General features: G+C 36.6%; 3 protein-coding genes across 3 annotated transcripts; 1 reads left to right on the plus strand and 2 right to left on the minus strand.

The window, feature by feature from the left end:
- Positions 1 to 2,197: 2,197 nt before the first annotated feature.
- On the minus strand, positions 2,198 to 4,494 carry LOC143465385 (solute carrier family 25 member 16-like). Its single transcript, XM_076963625.1, has one exon. It carries the CDS (start codon positions 4,492 to 4,494, stop codon positions 3,394 to 3,396), a length of 1,101 nt encoding a protein of 366 aa, XP_076819740.1. The 3' UTR covers positions 2,198 to 3,393.
- LOC143465386 (cytochrome c oxidase subunit 6A1, mitochondrial-like) lies at positions 4,309 to 5,081 on the minus strand. The gene has a single exon (XM_076963626.1). It carries the CDS (start codon positions 5,025 to 5,027, stop codon positions 4,692 to 4,694), a length of 336 nt encoding a protein of 111 aa, XP_076819741.1. The 5' UTR covers positions 5,028 to 5,081; the 3' UTR covers positions 4,309 to 4,691.
- A 10,675-nt stretch (positions 5,082 to 15,756) lies between these two features.
- On the plus strand, positions 15,757 to 20,319 carry LOC143465719 (hydroxylysine kinase-like). The gene is made up of 6 exons (XM_076964169.1): positions 15,757 to 15,897; positions 17,279 to 17,863; positions 17,926 to 18,030; positions 18,210 to 18,364; positions 19,039 to 19,249; positions 19,715 to 20,319. Exons 2-6 carry the CDS (start codon positions 17,695 to 17,697, stop codon positions 20,194 to 20,196), a joined length of 1,122 nt encoding a protein of 373 aa, XP_076820284.1. The 5' UTR covers positions 15,757 to 15,897; positions 17,279 to 17,694; the 3' UTR covers positions 20,197 to 20,319.
- Positions 20,320 to 21,677: the final 1,358 nt, after the last annotated feature.

Here is a 21,677-nt window from a genome sequence, read left to right on the forward strand (position 1 = left end):
GTAGTTCCATACACAAAGCCACCAAGTGATTTTCCGACCACAGGAAATAATAGAAGCTCACTATCAAATAGCCTTTTTCCGTTGTCGCTGTCGCTGTCGCTGTGGCTGGGCAAGTTTTTGTCAAGTCTCTTGAAGTCCTTAAATGCAAAACTGATTCGAGTTCTAACTCAAGTTTCTAGTGTCTAGTCGCAAATGAAATCCTTTCTTAGCTTTACTTATTCTGCAATGCAATAGCTTGTGGCGTAGCTACAGTACCACCTAAGTTGTACAATTTCTTATCATTAATCAGTGACTTGTTTTCGGTGCAGGTATGTGCGTTTTTCGTGCTCGCGCATTCTTTAAAATGGTTCGAGTTTATTTCCGAACACACACAGTCTGAGGGGTAGCTGAACAAATTAGGCTACAGTTGGATGTTGGATATCTTCCTTTATCGCGCTTCGTCAGATTTGAGCCGCCGGTGATGCTGGGGTAAGCACACCCTTCAAAACGTTATAGATTAATAGAGTCATTAAATATACATCTGGGGATTTATACACATCAAAACTTCTCGGATACGTTACAAGCTCATATGCCTTATCAACACAGACTATGCTGCAAACCAAAGGCTGTAAACAAACCATCTCGGAATCGAGTTGGAAATTCTGGTAATATAACCAAAGTTGAAAGTTTTAATACAGCGTACTTAGCTTAAACAATAGCATAACTTTACGATTTAATCTCAAATTAACTCTAAATACAGGCTAATTAAAATCAATTTTTAACGCAGCATCACTTTTCCTCACCCAACCAAGTTAACGGCACGTGTAACATTCTTTCATTAGTTTCAATTAATATCTAAGATTACTGAAAATTCTTTCTTTGGTAAAACATCCGATAACAGGTAGGTTAGAATTCCACTTATCAAATAGCTATTGCTATGGCAGTGTCGCTAAGTCGACCAAAGAAACTGTGTTGAGGGCGACTCGACTCTTTCTTAACGTTAATATCAACTGTTGCTTCCTATGCGACGTGTTGTTTTCAGCAACTTGCTGTCGGCAATAAAAACTAAGAAAAGAAGTTGTTACCACATTTGGACGCTACGAAGCAGAAGGCTATAGTCTACATTAGATACGTCCCGAAAATATTTGGACTATTACTGTTACAACGGAAAAAAACGTGCGTTCGAAGCTACTTTTTAGGTTTTTTTGCCTTAACTTAGGTAAATATACGATGGTGACCTAAGCTTACTATGGTGTAATTCATCCTTGTATACTTGGAGAATTTTTGAAAATGTCTTTCGTAATTCGCTTCAAAATAGATCGCCAACTGCTATTTGTCACTCGCGATCTCTTTTCTGACTCGCGCTTTCTTGTCTGCGTCACTTGCGTGCTATACAGCGAATACAGCGTTGAAGCAATTTTCATTCATCAGTTGCTTGAACACACCACCTGATTGTCTGCGAAATTTTCGCTTTTTAAACTTATGTTGCATGGATTTAACTAATTATAGGTTTACTGGAAGTGCTAGTTGTTACCGGCAAATATTAACGTTATTTCTCTAGAGCAAGTTTAAAGTCTTTTCGACATTGTCACTTTTTCCTGTTCATCGGCGCGTTTTAGTAACAACTCGCTTGATTTTTCGTCCCCACCGCGCTTTTGGCGAAAAATAAAATGATTGATTGGTATTACACGTAACTGACTTGGGTTCGTGAGTCGTGACTAATTGACTGCCTGTGCGGTTCGTGTTAAACATATGTTGTTGAAGCCAAAAGCGTTGTTCATTTCAATTATATCACGAAAGAAGTTCAGCATTTTACAAACAGTTTTAGGTAGCAATCCTCTTCTTGTCTTGGCAATCACGCAATACGGGCCAGAATTTTTTGCAGCTTTCAAAAACCCAATGCCCGTGCCAAGTGTTGTCCAGCAGTCACTTTCGTATTTGGGTGATCAACCTATTTTTACTGTACTACTGATACTAAATACTGTGTATGACATTTTTTTTGACAAGCCTCATGTAATCTACAACTTTTCTCGGTCCGAGGATAAAGATTAAGTTAAGATAATTAATAATGAATACCATATACTCTGTGTAAACAATGACACTGATGTCAGGATTAACGTCTATGACTGATGAGCAATGTGCATGGATTATTGCAGTCATTAGCAAGCGCACTAATTGACTGGAATTCTCCGACTAATAACTCTTGACATTTGTGGCAATATATAACATATATATATTAAAAACTTTCACATATATAACAATCACATGAAATAAACGACGGATAATTTTAATCAATCATTCTATTTCATATTCAATGCTTAGTGCTTGGAAACAGCAAAGTATGCAACACACGAGACAACAATTCTTCGCGGGTTAAAGCACTCCTAATTATTACTTCTCCGCAATGCAGATTTGAGGTATTTTCCAGGTAAATATAAGCCTTGCGTATGTGGTTTGAGCCCACATGTCGTAGGCTGAGCTATGAGCTATAATGAAATGAAAGCTATTAAAGCCATAGATTCCGTTTCAAAGTTTAAATGTATATGCACTAAACAATGTGGAGAAAATGACCATTTCAAGAAACAGGTTTTTCTCACTTTATGGTAAACGTTATACTGTATTACACGGTAGAGATAGAGCAAACATATCAGGACTAATCAATAAGGCAGGTTATAACCACTATTGCTAAGGTTTTGCAATGCAGGAAGCAAAATGACGACGTGTTTATAGATGTGCAAAACAGGCAATGACCACGACACACAGTTGCTGGTAATAGCATTGCTGAAGGATTGCTACGTACATGCCAGACAAACACTGGTAACGTTCAAACAAAACGAGAGAAGATTTTGCTTAACACGAATCAAATATTTAACCAGCTCAAACAGGATCACAGAAATTTATCAGGGCTTCATTGCTTAACTAAAAACGGGTAATTTCATTCTCCTTAAGGCCATACCCCGACAGAAATGCATAGAATGTATCACATATAAAAAACAATTGTTTGCCAAACATAACACAGTGTTTGCAACCGATGTATTGCCAATACAATAAAATAGAAATTGTACGAGCATAAGTAATGTAAGCTGGTATATATCAAAGCAGTATATAACAGCATTATAACCAGACAGTACTTGACAGTTAAAACCGAATATAACTGTATTAAGTTGGTTGGTGCTGGCCCATGATTGTGTTCTGTGAAAGTGTAGTAGGGTTTCCTACAACACAAAACAAATTGCTATGTGTCAAAATTACTTCCTTTTGGTAAACACATACGTTAGGAATTATAATGGTGACAAAACCATTTTGAGCGTTGAAGATTTGTAACAAACCAATTGCACAATGAAATTAACCTACTGAAGTCGTATAACAATAGGAACAAATTGATATAACAAGAGTAAACACTGCTGAGAGCAACTAATTCAAACCAACCAGTTCTTTCACAAACTCATATACAGTAAAGGCCACTGCTTGTTGCGGGACCACCCTTAAATAGTTAATAGATAAACCGCGATATAGACCTTTCACCATGCCATGCTGTGTGTATACAGCAACCAGTGTAGACCAAATTCCCTGGTACTTGTGGGAGTCGGGTAAAACAGCGGCCAGTTGCATTCTTCGTCTTGCAACATCACAGGGAAAAGACACAGTCTGTGATATAGCACCTGCTAAACCTCCACAGCCGAGTGAGACCCATGTTCGAAGCACCAGTGTATCAGGAGAGTGCATATCTTGACGAGCAAGCGTACCGGGCCACAACTTGATGCATAGATCTTTTAGTGTGGTAAAAGTATAAAAAGAAACGCCTGCATAGGGCACCATTCCAACTATAGTTGCTGACATGCCTCGATAAAATGCTCTGATACCACCTTCTTTAAAGTATATTGTGCGAAAAGCGTGAGGTATGTTTTTATACCTATGTTCTCCGGTTATTTGAAAGGCAATGCGAGTGCGAACCATATCCAGGGGGTATGTGCACACAACTGATGTTACTCCTGCGGAAGAACCTGCCAGCAGCTTGTTAAAATGCCAACCACTCCAAAGTGTTTCATAAAAGTTTTTGTATCTCTCAAATGAAAAAAATTGAATTGCTGCGTAAGGAAATATTCGTATCATCATCATTGTGTTGCCTTTCCATAATGACATTGGTCCTTCTCTTCGTCCAATTTCCCACATACAACGAAAAATTCCAAATTCTCGGTAATAAGGATGATGAGCTTGCAAAAGAATTTTAGTTCGATCAAGTGGACCAATGACAGTTTTTGCACAACATCCTGCTATACCACCAGCTAGCAGTTGCTTTATTATGGTATTTAACTCCATTACTTTAACCTGCTTTAAACAAAACCACATTAACATATTGAATTTCACATCCCAAGTCTTAAAATGAAGTCCAGAAATTTGATATTGTTTGCGTGAAATCAAAGTTATCAAACCACTTAAAGCAAAAACCACATTAAACATTATAGAACATGTATAACCATAATTCACACAAAATTCAAAAACCAATCTGTACATTAACTCCTGCTATGAAATAATGTCAACATATTTAAAGCTAATGGCACACATGACATCAAGAGTATAATTCTACATTTGCTTAAAGCATCACACGTATGTCAAACAATTGTAACTAGTAATAATTCCGAAGTGTTTTTTGTCCAAACTTCCCAAGTGTTTTCTTTTTGTGCCAATCATATTACAGGTTTCACAATAAATTAACAGTACCAATCTTCTTCATAGCCGACTCCTTTCACCCAGTTGGCTTTGGGGTTATGGAAAAGAGAGTGCTTTCCATCACCCCAGGGCCATGGCCTGTTCATGATGTTGAGGTACGGGTAAGGAATGTATTCCTTCCTAGGATGACTTCGGTGATCCATTTCAACGTTATAAGCATTGACGGCACCAAGCGTCACCACCACTGGAACAACAAAGAGAGTAATCTTCTTCATCAAACTGTAGGTTTTCATTTTCTGCTCAGTGCTCATGTCACCGGAATATCTGACATTTCTTATCAGAGGAAGAACAGCCTTCTTTCTTAAAATTGCAAACATCTTGTTGCAACCAACCTATTGAAAACTAAAACAAAATGAACTTTAAAATAAACAAACATAAATCTAGAATCTTGCCAAAACGAAAGCATAAAAGAGGTATTTTTTTCTGGTAGGTTACAAGTTATTTTATATGTTGGTAGTTGATAAAGAATTGATACATAAATAACCTAAATTGATAACTTTCTGATACCTAAACTATTACAGCATGTCAGTCAGATATTATAAAGGTGTTGAAGGGGGTATGAAAGTTATCACAAATACTTTATGAAGTAAAAATTTTGTGGTTAGGGGTCAGCAATTCGGGCAGTCGAGCATAACATTGACGAGGTTTGTGTATAATATTTCGTCCATCACAGGCGCTGTGATATGCGCCTTACATTTGATTGGTAGTTTCTTTTACGAAGTCTCAATAAAAAATGCGAAACGTGTAAGTTATGGATTTGTACCTAGTATAGCAAAGTTTCATTAAATAATATACAAATAAAACATTAACACTTCATCTAATATTTTAAAAAACTATTCTGAACAGGATTCAAATTTCGATTAGATATAACTAGAATACTTCATTCAGACTTAACCGTCCCTGTGCACAACTTAACATGGCGATGATTTCTCATAGCTCGAGAATCGGTTACCAAACTAGTTAGTTCAGATAAACACGTAAGCATTTTTATTTGTTTTATTTTTATTTTTTTTATCATCTGGCCCTATTTTATAACTATTCATCTGAACCAATGAACAGAAGCACACAACGTTAATACCTTGCTCAATGGTATTTCAATGGATGCATAACTGGGTATAGTTTCGATTGACATTGGTATTTTTCATTTATGTTTGTAATGCTCGTATTGAGAACTGCACACCAGCCCCACTGAACCAAAGAAATTTTCATCAATGTTTTTCTGTAGCGTAGGGGTTACAACACCACTACCAATGCCCAAGGGGTATAAAGCACAGGCTGAATGTTTAAGCCCATCAAGCGAACCACTTTGCTAATGAGCCAACAGTTTAATTGTTTCAGTTGTGCCACTGTTAAGACTCAAGTCTTTAAAGACTTTAACACGGGTATTAGTTGCTTTAAAATCAATCTAAGCAAATAATTCTACCTGGGTTATATCCTTCCAAAAATAAATAAACCAAAGGTATGTGCAAACTGACTAGCCACCATGATTTCTCCTCTTGTTTCTGCACTGACAACAAAGACCTAATCTAAACAAAAAACCTTTGTCTCGATTTATGAGTGTATCCTCTCAAGTATTTCTTAATGCTAAAATGCTAAGCATTACATTCCTGGCGCACTGAAAACAAACTTTCCACCAGGGCGACCAGACCGAATGGTATAACCTAGCTGTCCAACTAGAAATCTAACTGCTTACCACAACCAGCACCTCCAGGCTACATTTACATGAACCAGGTTATTATTTTAACAGAGTGACTATTTTATCGGTGGCTGTTTTTACCGAAGTTGCAAACGCATATTACTGAGACCAGTAAGGATCTGCCACTGGGTTTATTTTTTTTTATTTTGGATGTGCAAAAAAACAATCCGGTGGTATAGTGGTTAGCCATTGGGCCAGTATGCTGGAGGTTTTAGATTCAAATCTTGACACTAGTAAAGTATTTTGTTTTGTTTAATTTATTTTTGAGATAATTTAGTCATGAGAAATAACAGTTCGGGTTGTAAGGATTTAAATTTAAACTAATTCAGAATCACTAAAAAAGGCATTTTTAGTTAATAATTAGCAATTATTACAACTCACAGTAATTAATCATGAATTAGTAATTTAATCATGAAAAGTGAGAGTTTGGTTTAAAGTGGATTATTTTTAGTTTAACACTTTGGAAAAGTTAAGGTTGTCCTTGTCCAAAAGTTAGTGATGTACGAGTTTGGGTGGGAAGGGATTAGTTTTAAATTAATTTAGATTTTTGAAAAAATGTGATTTTAAGCTGAAAAATAGTGTTTCTTTCAATGGGCGTCCTAGCTTAGTAATTAAATGACAAGTGAGCGTTTGGGCCAGAATGGATAAGTTTTAGGTAAATTTACACTTTGGGAAAGAGAGTGACTCTTTCACTGGAAAGTGGTTATCGTAGTTCTAAAATCGCAATTGCGTAACTGTTTTTCAACTTTGCAACTTCAGAAAATAGGTATTTTCCATTTACGCAAGTTTTGCTTTCCCACTTCGGTTACCGTAAGCCATCTCCCGAAGATGAAATTCATAATTAGCATGACTGCAAAAATTTTTGATTGACTATTTCACAGTTTCAGGCTGTAGCGATTACGTTGGATTGCGGAATGGGTAGGCCATGTTGGGCTACCTAGCAACACTTAAGTTAGGTGAAAAAAAAACAATGAAAAATAACTTCGAACACTGTACAAATTTTTTATTAATGAAATAGTGATAGCCATGAGAAAAATCTAACACAGTTCTTTACGAAAGAAAGTGACTCTTTCACAGTAATCAGGTTACGCGGTTGTGGCCCGTTGTTAAAAATAGGTGTTTAGGAGAACCAAGAATGGTTATGTAAAAATCTGATTTTGTGTGTGTTAGGTTTTCTTGACCTGATATTACATCAAAATCCATGTCTGCATCTTCTAGAAATACTTAATTTACACTAAATCCACTTTTTTTAGTTTTACAATTATGCTGTATATAAAAAGCCAGATGTTTTTGCCACTAACCTGTAAAAATCCGATCAGTTTACGACGTATAATTTTCAAGTAATTACTGATTGAAAGTTTGTGTGTAGTGTCGACCACACAAGGACAAAATAGTAATGCCGCTTAACTGATTTAGGTAGGGTTAAGTTGTACAAAAGTACTCTACTCATTTGAGGATAAATATTATCAAACAATTTTGTTTGCAATCACAGAATCTAACTGTGTGAAATCTGCTGACAAGATCATTTGGCAACAGACCCGTAGATGGTCCATGTCTACCAGGGTTCTATACTGCATGTTCATTTTTTAAGAATCTTGCACGTTTGAGTTCTCATTTAATTTTGCTAGACTTTCCAGTCGGGTTCTAGTCTAGGTACGGTAGCCTATGCCGATCAGACGGTACCGTAGCCTATTTATTTCAGCATTTCGGTAACTGGCAGCAAGTGTAGCAAACAACTTACCTACTGTTTACGCCATTTACTTTTTTTAAATGATTTACACGCAACCGGTGATGTCAAAGAGAAATTGCAAATCAAATCTCTTTAACCCGTCTTACTAGTTAAACTAACTTGTCACAACAGCTGACCTTGACGCTTTGAAAGGTTTTCACAACCATGATGTCGCTATAATTATGTGGCATCTGTTATAAAAAAATATATTGTGTGGCATCCTTGCAGAGCATATGCAAAAATAGTGAAACATTTACCCATCACTTAGAAGTCAAAAGACAAAAATAATTAAGGTTATCCTATGCTTATAACAATTCCAACAGCATTCTACGACTGGACTAAAATATCCAATGGCATTTGTTGTGTTATGCAACTTGTACTGTGCGTCGTATTTATAAATCAAAACAAAAGTATTCTGATTGACTAAGGGTGTATTTTATCTTTTGACCAGACGGTAAACGACTCAACTGAAAGTATGATTGAAGAAAATGAACAATGTCTGTTTGTAGTGCCACATCAATAAAATATAAAAACAAGGACTTGTTTCATTAAATATGGAATAGTTAAGCAGTTATTGCCAAAAATATGACCAATTTACATATTGTTATGATGAAGATGGCGGTAATTATGACGTCATAATCGCAAATTCATCATGCTTGGTTGCTGTTAGCGTCTGGATCAAGAATGGTAGTTAGAGACATGGTTGCTATTTGGTTTCAATGAGCGCTAAATTTCAGACGTTTCATATTTTTTTTACTTGGCTCCCAAAATGAAAGAGTTGTCTTTTAGCATTGTTTTTATATTGTGCTTGTAATGAAATGGTTGTTTGTCGTACCTTAACCTGTAAGGGCGACCACTTCACTACAATGTTTGTTAGTAGAAATGCTTATTGCTCTCGATGTTGTATATGAGCCTCAAAAGGTCGTTGTATGCTTTTCTTAATCTTGGACTTATTTGTTCACCTTAACGCTAGTTGTCTTGAAGATGATGACAAATTTGTCTATCTTGAAACTGAAGTTCTTCTAATTGAATTCAACAATAATTGCACAGAAATGACAACTGTAAATTTTGATTATATTGAAGCTTCTTTAACGATTACATTTAGCCAGAACATTGGCACATCAACAGCATAAGCTGCTGATTCAACCATGTTGCAGCTATTAACTTAACACACGAATTGATTGAATGAATTAATAGCTGTGAATAACTCAGGCAATATATATAGGCAAGCACAACAATTATGTCACGACTTTAAAACAATAGACACGAAGTAATGACTACACTAGGCGATACAAAATTCAATCAAAAACAAAAACAATGAGCAGGTTTGCAAAACCAGAAGCTCGTCAGCATTTTTATATCACGTTTAATGAAAGCGACTTCCGTAAACAACACAGCATAATATCTTCTTATCGTCACAGTGCTAGTTGTTTTAATTAGTCCTAATTATTCCTACGAGATTTTTGCGCAGATCTGATATTGTTATAATTTTATATTATAACCAAACCACTAGTTCGCACAATATATCTGTAATGAAATGGTTGTTTGTCGTACCTTAACCTGTAAGGGCGACCATTTCAATTACAATGTTTGTCCGTAGAATTGTTTATTGCGCTCGATGATACATGAGCCTCAAGATTGTTACACAAACATCACAACTGTATATACTGATTATATTGAAGCTTCTTTGAACGAATACATCTAGATAAAACATTGGGACAGGCGGACAGCTACATAATAAAGTCGACCACTTTGTAGGGTTGACTTAGTAAACTGTAACGCATTGAACACTATGAATAATAACACACGCAATATAGGCATGCACGATATTTTTGTCACGACTTAATACGATAAGCAGGAAGTAATCGATTACGTAACGCAATGCTTTGCTATGCCGATTTCCGTAAACAAAACAGTATAATATAATATCTACTTATCGTCACATATCTAACTGAAAAACTGCTGTACAGATGGTTCACTTCGTCTCTAACGTCAAAGAAGAACTGTCTGCGAACAGTGATTGAAATAGGTCTTCATGGTTGTGACACAACTCAAGTCGCTAACAGTGTATGTCCAAGTCGAGTCATTTAATTACATTCCCAAGTCAAGTCTTCATTCATGCCAAGTCGCAAACCAGTCACCATTAACGATTTATTTTTCGCTTTAGATCGATAAATAAGCGGTTTTCTGAATACTCGTAACGTAAATATAAGCATAAAATCTTATTTTGACCCCTTTTGACGCTTTCGCACATTCAATAGAATGTATTACGTAGATATTTTTGAATGAATTCTTTCAGAAATATTTGAAATAATTTGTTTTGGGACTCGAGGCAAGTCAACCTGAATTTCCTCATTAACACGACACAAATCGAGTCTTTTAAGCACTGAAATCTAAAACAAATCAAGTCATTCCAAAAAGCTGACCCGAGTCTTTCTATCTTTATCTACGATTCAAGTGTGATTATATGGTTCATGTTCTGTCACAATGCCTCTATTTTACTCGAAAAAAATAAATCTACATTGTAAATATTTTTCAAAGTTTTTAGTTGACCGAACCTGAACTAAATGTATCTTTCAAGCTAAACCTAACTTCCATTTACCGAAATAGTCAATATCAACATTTTTCATACCCTCAGGTACCCCCCAAAGATCTCATTAAGCCAATCTGTTAGAAAGAATCAATTGCCCTTAGCACGCCTGCACACTTCTATGCGAGAAAGACCTTTGCGGGGAACATTGCAATCAAGTTCAAGGAACTTTTGACAGCACGGAGCAGGCTGAGGCGAAATGGACGTTAACTTAGAGCCGCGGTAGTGATAACTAGGGCAACCAGTTTTTTGACCTAAAAATTTTAAATTTTGACCTTAAAATTTGCAAATTTTGACCTCATTTTGACCTAAAAAGTTTACATTTTGACCTTATTTTGACCTAAAACGTTTAAATTTTGACCTCATTTTGAAAAACGGTATACTGATAGTCTCTACACTGTCTACAGCAACTTTCTAATCTAAAGCTGCATTTAAAAATGACAAAATGCTTTTCTAGTGTTGACTTTTTTTTCGTTTCTGCGTATTAAGATTGAAAACTTGCAGTTTCAAATGCAACGCCGTCACATCGTGACGTCACCAAACGCGCTGAAAAGCCTTCCCTCTCTTTGTGGCTTTGGTTCTAAGTAAAATTTGCGGGACTGGAATTGTTTGCGGTACAAGAAAAGAGAAAAACGGAAGAATAATATTACAAAATGGTTACAAATTTACAAGTTTAATAGATTTTGACCTAAAAAAAAGACCTAAAGAAACAATTTGACCGTATTTTGACCTAACGTAACATTTTGACTTTATCTGACCTAATAACTTCTATACCACACGTCGTACAAAGCTGAAATTTGTTTTGTGCTTGTTTCATAGCATTCTGAGCAGGTAAAAAAAAATTGACCATATTGACTTTTGGTTGCCCTAGTGATAACTGTTATTGATGTATGTCGGCTGAATCACTTTAAAGATTTTAGGAACCAAGAAGTTAAAGAAGCCGTTCGAGTAAATAAGCCAGACTTCAAAACAGGTCGTCACCTCATGTAGCTTACCTCTGATTTGAGTAAACTAAAGCAGGGCTTCTCAAACTGTAGGTTGCGACCCCATGTAATTTTAGGGTCGCGAAACAAATTTAATTTTTATAAATTCAACTGTTTTGTAATTATTTTTTATTCGCTTTACTGTTTCTATTACGAGATTCTTTTATTACTGCAGGCTACAGTTACTGTACTTCGGTGGATTGTATATGCTTGTATGATTTTGGCAGAGACAAAAACACCACTTGAAATTTGTAATTGGACGTTTATTGTTTTAACATCATTAACGTGTAGGCTACCTCTGAAGTGGTCGCATAGAAATTTCTTTTGTAAAATGGGGTCGCAGACCCAAAAACTTTGAGAAGCCCTGCACTATTCTAAAGCATAAAAAGCAGTTGCAAAAGCAGTGAAATAGTCCAACGATCAAATCAGGAAGGAATTCGGTCAAAATTTGAAGTCTGACTTCACAAAGACAAATCGAATTTTTCGGCAAATTATATATGCGTAATGTAGACTGTGGGCCAACCAGACCACCTGCTGCAAAGCTCATCAGATTGGCCATTCACTCTACGAGACAAGCTTCCTTGGCATATAAAGAGAATACTCATAAAGTGAGGGGTAAGCCTATGTCTAAAAACAACTTGATCTTATATGAGAGAATATTACTCACTGAATATTCTGGTAAAAATTGAAAAATAATTCTTGGTTATATAATTATGAGCAAAAAAAATGGCAAAATTGGCCTTAATTGGAACATAGATCAAGGCTGTTATGATGTCATAGGTTATCACTAGGGCAACCAAAAGTTAATATGGTCAATTTTTTTAACCTGCTCAGAATGCTATGAAACAAGCACAAAACAAATTTCAGCTTTGTACGACGTGTGCTATAGAAGTTATTAGGTCAGATAAAGTCAAAATGTTACGTTAGGTCAAAATACGGTCAAATTGTTTCTTTAGGTCTTCTTTTTAGGTCAAAATCTATTAAACTTGTAATTTTGTAACCATTTTGTAATATTATTCTTCCGTTTTTCTCTTTTCTTGTACCGCAAACAATTCCAGTGCCCCAAATTATACTTAGAACCAAAGCCACAAAGAGAGGGAAGGCCTTTCAGCGCGTCTGGTGACGTCACGATGTGAAGGCATTGCATTTGAAACTACAAGTTGTCAATCTTAATACGCAGAAATGAAAAAAAGTCAACACTAGAAAAGCGTTTTGTCAATTTTAAATGCAGCTTTAGATTAGAAAGTTGCTGGAGACAGTCTAGAGCAGTGTTTCTCAACCCCGAGTCCGCGGACTCATTTGAGTCCGCGTAAGATTTTTGTTAGTCCGCAAGACCATTAATTTACCTTATATAATTGGGCATAGGTCATATTTTTTGCGACGGCTATTCGCCTTAAAAAGTAGGGGTCGCAACTCGCAAGAGATATCTTGGTTTGTTGGATAATTTTGGTAAATACAACATCCATTTTTGGTGATTTAGAATAGTCTGATAAAGAGCCTTGCTTATTTCTCTTATTACTCTGGTGGCAATCCAATTCCTTATTCTTTTGTTCTCTTTTCCTTCTTCCAACTCCTGGCGCGCAAATCACCCTTTTTTTCTCTTTTGTAAAAGGAGTTCTTTAGTGTCAGCGCCTTTTTTGTTTCTTTCATTCTCCAGCAATGCGATTTCGCCTGCGCACGTCACATCAGGTCATTCTCGCAAAGTTCAAAATTGTTTCTCTGACTCAGTTTTCTATGATTAAAACCAAGTACCGCAACCAACTTCAACCGGAAGATGATATCAGATGTGCATTGAAGACCATAAATAATTCCTGATTTCGATCAACTTGTGAAACAAGTTCAGGGACAAGGTTCTCATTAAGATAGGTTGAGCAAAGGTCGTAATTTTCAAGGTTCTCACTGAGATTTATAGTGCATATATGCCCAATAAACAAACCGCTTCTGCTTTTTTATCTTACTGTTTTAGTGTTGAACTAACTTATTTTTTATTCCTATTACCCGAGTCCGCGAATACTTATGCTAATGGGAAAATAGTCCGTGGGCTAAAAAGGTTGAGAAACACTGGTCTAGAGACTATCAGTATAGCGTTTTTCAAAATAAGGTCAAAATTTAAACTTTTTAGGTCAAAACAAGGTCAAAATTTGCAAATTTTAAGGTCAAAATTTAAACTTTTTAGGTAAAAAAACTGGTTGCCCTAGTTATCACAGACAACATTCGCTAATTCATAAATTTAGCAATACTTACTGTATATCACGTATGCATCTGTTACAGCTGTATAGATTGCTCTTTCTGCCAATAGCTTGATAGATGACACCTATAACCTAACTTCGGCAACCGGTACGGTACCGGTTTGAGGGGCGGCTTATGCGATCCAAAGGATACCGTAACTTCACGGACGAAAACGATTGGGCTACTGGATTTTTTCTGTTTAAAATGATGGTAATTTATTTAATTACAAAGCTTCACATTGCTAATTTTTTCACATGACGCCTAATTGGACATAGGCTAAACTCCTATGACCTACACCTATGTATTCAGTTGACTACCGCGCAAGGAAAGCAGCATATCGTCAAGAAAATTGACTAATTTATGACATAACAAGGGCCTTCATCTACGTCATGATCAAGGCCACAAACTGTTTTTGCGATTTTTTGCCGATAACTACTTAACCACGAATTATTTTTCCAAAATGTTTTATTAGAATGTTCAGTTAATAGTATTGTTGCATATAAGATCAACTTGTTTTTGAACTTGCCCCTCATTTTAAGATCTGTTAATCCCGGACACTTCAACAGACACACAACAGATGCATTTTGAGGAAGATAGTGACATCACTTAGGCCAAAGAGGAGATCTGAAGGGGCTATAGGTAGGGTTACCATATTTTCGTGGCCTAAAATCCGGACACTTTTTAGTGCCCACTAGCGGTTTTTAAAATGAGGTATGAACACATTGTCTGTCTGTGTGAAACTGAGATGTATGTTCCCGGTTTGCAAACTAAACACTCTGCTTTCCATTCATATCTATCCTTTCTGAAGCATGGATGTTTTGCTTGCATTTCATCCGTGAATTTACATTTTCGCTTAGCCATATTCTACAGTAAAACAATAACAAAATTAAATTTTAGCACTTAACATATTCGGCTCGCATCTTCAACTAGAACAGGGGTTCTAAAACTTATGGAGAAGCGCCCCACCTTGACGGTGCGAACAAAACCCGCGCCCCACTTCGAAATCATTAAGCATTAAACAAACGACAATTTCCTTGGTATTCTCATTTGATCTGCAACAGACTTCTTGTTGAGCTATTTTTTTACTGCTCTCACTGCTTTATAATTTTCTTCAGCGAATATACGCTCTTATCGTTTCAGACATGTTCTAAATTTTGCAATATCGACCAAGATATAAGGCCTTCAGCTACTAGCCCAGCTCCACTCATCCATGTATCATTGTATCCCAAATAGAGCGCTATATTGTGGTTTATGACGTAACAATGAAATTATTACCCGTAACGCAACAAAAATTAAAAGAAATCCGGACGTATGGCAACCCTAGGCTATAGGCCCATCCGAAGCTCTATCTTAAACAATGTAAAGTAACATTTTTCAAGTTGAATTTGCTTCTAAACAAGCCCGGTCACCTTCCTGAGTTTTTATATCCGCGGAGATGTAGGATAAAAGGACTTAATGCAGTATTATGAGCAAATTCTCGTATCTGGAATTCTCACACCAGAAGCTTAAACTTTTAAACAAAATTTTTGCTTACATTTTCCCTAAAAATCAACCAAAAAGCCTTAATTTTGAACCAAAACAAAACGTCAACTTTAGCCTGAACCTACACTCAGCAAACGCCATAACAACAACAAACCATCACAAATTAAGGTCACATGCGCACTGGACCGGAACCATTTATACTTTTTCTGTACTGACGTCTTGCATAAGACCTTCGTCACAATCGCCGTGTTGCGGTTTCAAAACTGCTCAAAATGGTACTACAAGCCCTGAAGCGAAAAACTGGCAAATGATTGTTATCAAAACAGTAGTTAAAAAAGGTTGCAAGGAGTGTTCTTATAAATGCGACAGGCTTATATCTTTGTTCAGTCCACCAGGTGAGGTCTATGCCAAGTGTCTCTGAAACCGACGCTATGTCCGTAGCCCTATTCGAGTCGCAACCTAAAGACATAGTGTATTTGTTTAACCCTAGAATGCACACACAAAAAACTTACGCTAATGCATAACAGGGGTCATTTTGACCCGTATTGCTATTACATGCAATTCTTTTTTAAAGACTTTAAATATTTTTCTTTTTGTTCTTTCCTTGTCTCTTCCATTGGCGTTATGATGACATATCTAGAGTTTTTGCTGCATTTTAATGAAACAACCGACGAAAAACAGTATAAAGAAGTCGATGAGAAAATGAAAGAAAAGTCCAGAACAGTTCACATTACAACGCATAGCCTGATTCATTCACTGCATTTGTTGCATGTGATCATGGTCACGCTGTGTTCTGGGCACACGGGTCTGCAACATCTTGAGCAACATTTTGCAACTTTCTTATCCTTTGCGTGTGGACATAAGGAACACCGCTTCCTCTTCTGCAACGTGTTTGCTGTTTGCAGGGATGTACTTCGAAAAGCTAAGCCACATCTCACCATAGCCGCTCTTGTGGCTCTGTGGAGTTGAGGAATTTTCTGTCTTGTCATCATGTGGGGCAAAATGAGGTAGTTAGCAAGATCTGTTATGAAACCTCGTCGCTTTGAACCTTGTCCACTCTGATAATCAGGATATACTTGTCTGAATATGGTATATGCATTTAGAGCTGCGATGTCGAGCAGATTGTAAAAGAGAACTAGAGGCCATCGGCGGGTTTGTCGTTTGCAAGTGTATGTTTGAACCATTTGGTCAACCAAGTCAACACCAATCTTTGTCTTGTTATAAAACCTGATGATCTCAGGCCTCTTTTTGGGTCTTCTTCGTCAATGCTTATATCGTGATGCATTGTGCTCAATAGTACCACAGCTTTATTCTTTTTGGGAACATAACTGACCATCGTCATTTGATTGTTGAACCCAAAGAGTGATGTCTTTGCTTCTCGAGACTTAGCAGCTTTCATGCACTCTGGAATCTCTCGTTTGCATTTCTTGATTGTTCCAACAATTGTCAACTTGTCATCTCGTCTTATATAAAGCAACAAACAGAAGTTGGCAGTCAAGGGAGTTTTTTTTTGTAAAAAGACGACACATGTCGTCGATTGGCAGTTCACGTCTGAAAACAAAAGACGACATATGTCGTCGATTGGCAGCGAAAGTGTTAACAAGCCAGAAGCAACGTATTTTCTATGTCAATTTGCTGCGGGTCAAAATGACCCCTGTTATGCATTATCGGGGTATTTAATGAAAAATGCATTTTTCTTGTCAAAGGTAAAATTTTACAGAACAACTGTTTTCTCATCATGTATAAGTATAAAAGGCTAACAAAGTCAAGAAAATCCAGGATTTAATTCGCAATATGTGTTAAACAGTTATGATGAATAGCACCGTTTGGGTCATTTTGACCCCTGTTATGCATTCTAGGGTTAAATGTTCCATACCATATCAAAAGCACTGCGATATCAGAATGAAACCGATAAATCATATTATTTCCGCATTGTCACATACCAAGTCTGTTTCTTAGTGCAAGTGACTGGCTTACAGTAGGCTAGACCTACCCTTGAATTCATTTTTACGGACGTGTATTCGTGTAGCTACAAAGCTTATTTGCTCAAGGGAGCCTTTGTTTGCTTAATGTAGACGGAAGAGTACTTTTCAGCCCTTAGTTTTACCAGTTGAAAGCGATAGGAAGTTATTGTGCATCAACGACGTGTGCCTTGCGTGAAAATTATGTTGCGTTAGCAAGACGTGTCTTTTGCAAAACAAGTTAGAAAACTACCGGAGTAGGCTACAACTGACGAACGATTTTCGTCGAAGTTTCAGGTTTGACAAACAAAACAATGATTACAACTCAAAAGGCAAAAACGCTTGTTTACGACAATTTTGCTGTAAACTGTGTGAATGTGAAGAGATTAGATGCCTACATAGGAAGAAATTTTTGGCTTGAAAGCACTTCTGGACAGGAATACGTTTTGCGAATGAAACCAGAAGCTTCCATCACCAACACAGGTATATTAGCTTATAAAGAAAATTTTATTCGGCCGATGTTACCTCATTCCTTTTGATTACAGAGCAACTAGGTTACTACGCTGGACAACATTTGCATTGTAATGGGTTTCAAGTCACTTACCCTTTATGTGCTGGTGACGGCAAAATGAATTGTTCGACGTGTGTAGGTAAATTGAATGCTTAAAATTTAGTCTTTTTAAATATCGGAAAAAAGTGTACCGATAGCCTATTACTTTATTTTACTTTTAACACGAAAATTAACTTACGTCAGAAGGCGGATTAAGTTCTGCAAAGTGTCGAAGTTATACAGTTTCAGTGTTAACACCATCATGCTGTTGCTTTTTAGAAAACCAAGATGGCAATTTCGATAAATGGCTATTGACTCTTGCACCTTTCATACCTGGAAAAACGATAACTGAAAGCAAGCTGACCTTGGATGATTTTTATATTGTTTCAAAGGAAATTGGTTGTTTCGCTGGACTTGTCCATGAATCATTATCGGTAAGAAAACAAGTTGTAGAGGATAACGGTACTTATATTGTAATCTACGGGACCAGAGCCATTTGTAACAAGCGCGGAAACCAATGCAAGAACCGATGGGAGTGAGGTCTTGCTGATTTTAAGTATATCTTAATAATAACAAAATGACAATGATAGCGTAAATAAATTATCATCTTTTTGGAAATCATCTCCCATCAAAGCTGTGCTTTATGATTTATCTGCACCAAAACATTGTCTTTGGAGAAAAAGTTGAGAAATAACACTGCGATTTGCGAAAAATAAAAGCTAAATTGTTAGTTTTAATTTGGTGCAACGCAGTCGCCTCGCTCGCATTGGCCTAAGATCGGCACTGTACGGACCAACATCTGTATCATAGTGCGAAAGTATACTGTATAGTCTGCAGTAATAACTAATAACGTATCTGCCATAATTTATTTTTAGTTCAACTCGCTTTTCTGCTAACAAGTAAGCCTATTAGGCTACGTGCTCTCAGCAATTCCGCAGTTTAGCTCAATGTTGTTTTTGTAGATCCCTTTCGTGTTTCCTGCTTTTTCGCCTTTGTATGTAGGCTATATGTTTGCCCAGATGGTGCATGAAACGTCAATGTTTCTGCTAATTGCACTGCAAATATAGATATTCTTGCTTTTTCTATAGAGAATTTACCTTTAATGTAGAGTTATTCGGGAACCATCACTCGAACCAATACCTGCACTCTCGACACTTGCACTCATCCCGAAGAGTGCGTCTGGTATACTCGCAATGTTGGTTTTCTTCTAAAGAAGTTTGTTCACGTGGTGAAGGAATCTGAAATTTTACGTCACGTCAATTACTTTTTGGAGATGTTTGAACAGAACGTCCACCCGCTTTTTTCGAAGCTTCGCTGGGGTATGTTATTGGCAGTTATTATTTTATTTTTTTAAGAGGATTTTTACAACAGCATGACCACATGGAGTGATGTAGGCCTATTGGGGAACGCCCTTACTGATTTTAACAAAAGAAAGAATCAACAAGGGAATAGAAACAAAATATTTCAATAAGGCCATCAAAGAATGGAGTAAGACAAAGACCGTAGCCTAATTGGTAAAGCAAAGTATGGAAGAAAATTTCCTGAAATTACTCCAGCCATTTTGAATTTGTTCCAGTGATGACATTTTTCTGTCATTTGATATCACAGCATGTCCCCATTTTAGGACTATAACCTACATAAAACTCTCTTATCTCTCAGTTTATTCATACAAATCCGACGTATTACAATGCGGATTTATGTTGGAAAAGCATTCTAAATTGTTCTAAAAATTGTTGCCTGCTCCCTCTATTGTAAACGTCTTTCATTTTATTTATTTAACAAAGGTGTTTTGCATGGCGACTTCAGCGATACTAACATCGTATTGGTCGAAAGCGATTCCGAAAGTCAATCAGAAAAGGATTGCCTCAAGGATTTTTCATTTCTTAAGAAGAAATATGCCCTTATTGATTTTGAAGACTGTCACTACGCTCCTCTTATTTTCGACTTGTGTGTTTTGTTGGCTTATATGATGATAAGGGCCGAAGCGACCAATGCAGATCCTTTTCGAGTATCCGGCCTTATATTACTCGGCTATCATAAGATATTTCCATTGAGTGAAAATGAAAAGAAAGTTCTTTTCTGGGGTGTCATGGCACGCTTGGTTACTTCGTATGTGATGAGTCGGTGTAACCTTTTGAGTGATCCTGAAAACGAAGCATATCTATGCCTGCAATCATCATATTGTCCTCGTTTGATCAAACTGTTGTTGGACAACGGAGAGGAAAACGTTATGAAGGCTTGGTTTGCTTCAATAGATAAAGCTTAATGAATTCAATGTGAAGTTTTAATTTAGGAGGGACTGTTTGTTTGTTCTGGGACTTGGACTATGTGTGAAACTATTTTTATTTCGGCAATAGTTGCAGATGACAATAAATATCGATTGGCTCGTGTTGTGCGTGTTTTATTGAGCCTTTTCTTTTATTTGCCACTGCAAAAAATCTGGAGTAGAAGTCTTGTAGTCGCGATTCCAAAACCTCAGAATAGAATAGCCAATACAGAATAGGGATACAAAGAGCAGAGTTTTGTGCAAATACTAATTTTGATACTCGAGTGCAAGTACTTGTGGTTTAAAAACATTGGAATAAAAGTACGATAATTTAAATCAAACGGTAATTCATTTTTACTTTCATTAGCGCTCTATATTAGCAGGATAAATTTGCTTTAAAGATGTACTGGAAAATAAAGTACATTTACTGCCGTCGTTTAATTAAATTAATATGATTCTACCATAGTTTCTATGAAACAGTTCCTCTAGGCCTTAACGCTGTGAGTTTCCTGAGTTCGCTAAGTTTCCTAGATTCCGAAAGATCTTTGGGTTCTCCGGTTTCCGGAGTTATCTGAAGCAAGGATTTTTTGAATGGTCTAGTTAAGCGTGCAATTTTTTACCATTAATTTCAAGAACGCAAGGCAATCCAAGAAATCTCATGAAACCTAAGAAAAACTAATGAAATCAAGTAAACTTAGGGTAAACCCAAGAAACCTAGAAAACCCGAGGATCTCAAGGAACCCCGGAAACTCAGCAAAACCAGGGAACCCAGAAGTACTCTCTATATAGTATATACCATACAATAAAGGTATATAAAGACTATAGTTTTATTACGCTTAAGTCCAGTCAGGATATAACGTCATGACAAAGAGACAAGCTGCAGCTTTGTACAGTAGAGACTGTAATGAAATGGTTGTTTATCGTTCCTTATCCTGTAAGGGCGACCACTTCAATTACAATGTTTCTCTGTTCAATAGTTTATTGTCCTCGAAGTAAATGAGCCTCAAGGTCGTTGTATGCTTTTCTTAATCTTAGAATTAATTGTACACCTCGACAACTATATATTCTGATTATATTGAAGCTTCTTTGAACGAATAAATCAAGATAAAACATTGTGACAGCAACAGCATAAAGACATGTTGCGGCGTTGAACGTAATAGCAAAAAGAGACTGATAAGTGATAACTCGTAATGCACGCACAGTAACAGGGAAGCAATCGATTACGTCACGCAGTGTTATGCTTCACTGATTCGATAGATGAGAATTTTATGTCGTACACAATCTTATATTACATTAATTCATAATATTATCACAAGACTATTAAAGACTAGTAGTGTAAAGTAGAGTCTATCAGCTCCTTTATCCAAAAATTGACTCAAACTAATTTGATTCTTTTTTCCAAAAATTGGTCTTCGACACGAATCCAGAAGCACGATTCGGTACACCCTTGGCGCAACCATAATCGATAGTGCTAGTTCTAG

Source organism: Clavelina lepadiformis, chromosome 7, assembly GCF_947623445.1.
Source record: "Clavelina lepadiformis chromosome 7, kaClaLepa1.1, whole genome shotgun sequence".
In the NCBI taxonomy this organism is placed as follows: Eukaryota; Metazoa; Chordata; class Ascidiacea; order Aplousobranchia; family Clavelinidae; genus Clavelina; species Clavelina lepadiformis.

What these genes read in the sequence shown, in the direction of transcription:
- LOC143465385 (XM_076963625.1), bottom strand. Translation starts at nt 4,494, where the DNA reads ATGTACAGATTGGTTTTTGAATTTTGTGTGAATTATGGTTATACATGT.
- LOC143465719 (XM_076964169.1), top strand. Translation starts at nt 17,695, where the DNA reads ATGATTACAACTCAAAAGGCAAAAACGCTTGTTTACGACAATTTTGCT. An exon ending in GAATTGTTCGACGTGTGTAG is followed by an intron (nt 18,031 to 18,209) that starts GTAAATTGAATG and finishes GTTGCTTTTTAG; the next exon opens with AAAACCAAGATGGCAATTTC. An exon ending in TTTTTCGAAGCTTCGCTGGG is followed by an intron (nt 19,250 to 19,714) that starts GTATGTTATTGG and finishes TATTTAACAAAG; the next exon opens with GTGTTTTGCATGGCGACTTC.
- LOC143465386 (XM_076963626.1), bottom strand. Translation starts at nt 5,027, where the DNA reads ATGTTTGCAATTTTAAGAAAGAAGGCTGTTCTTCCTCTGATAAGAAAT.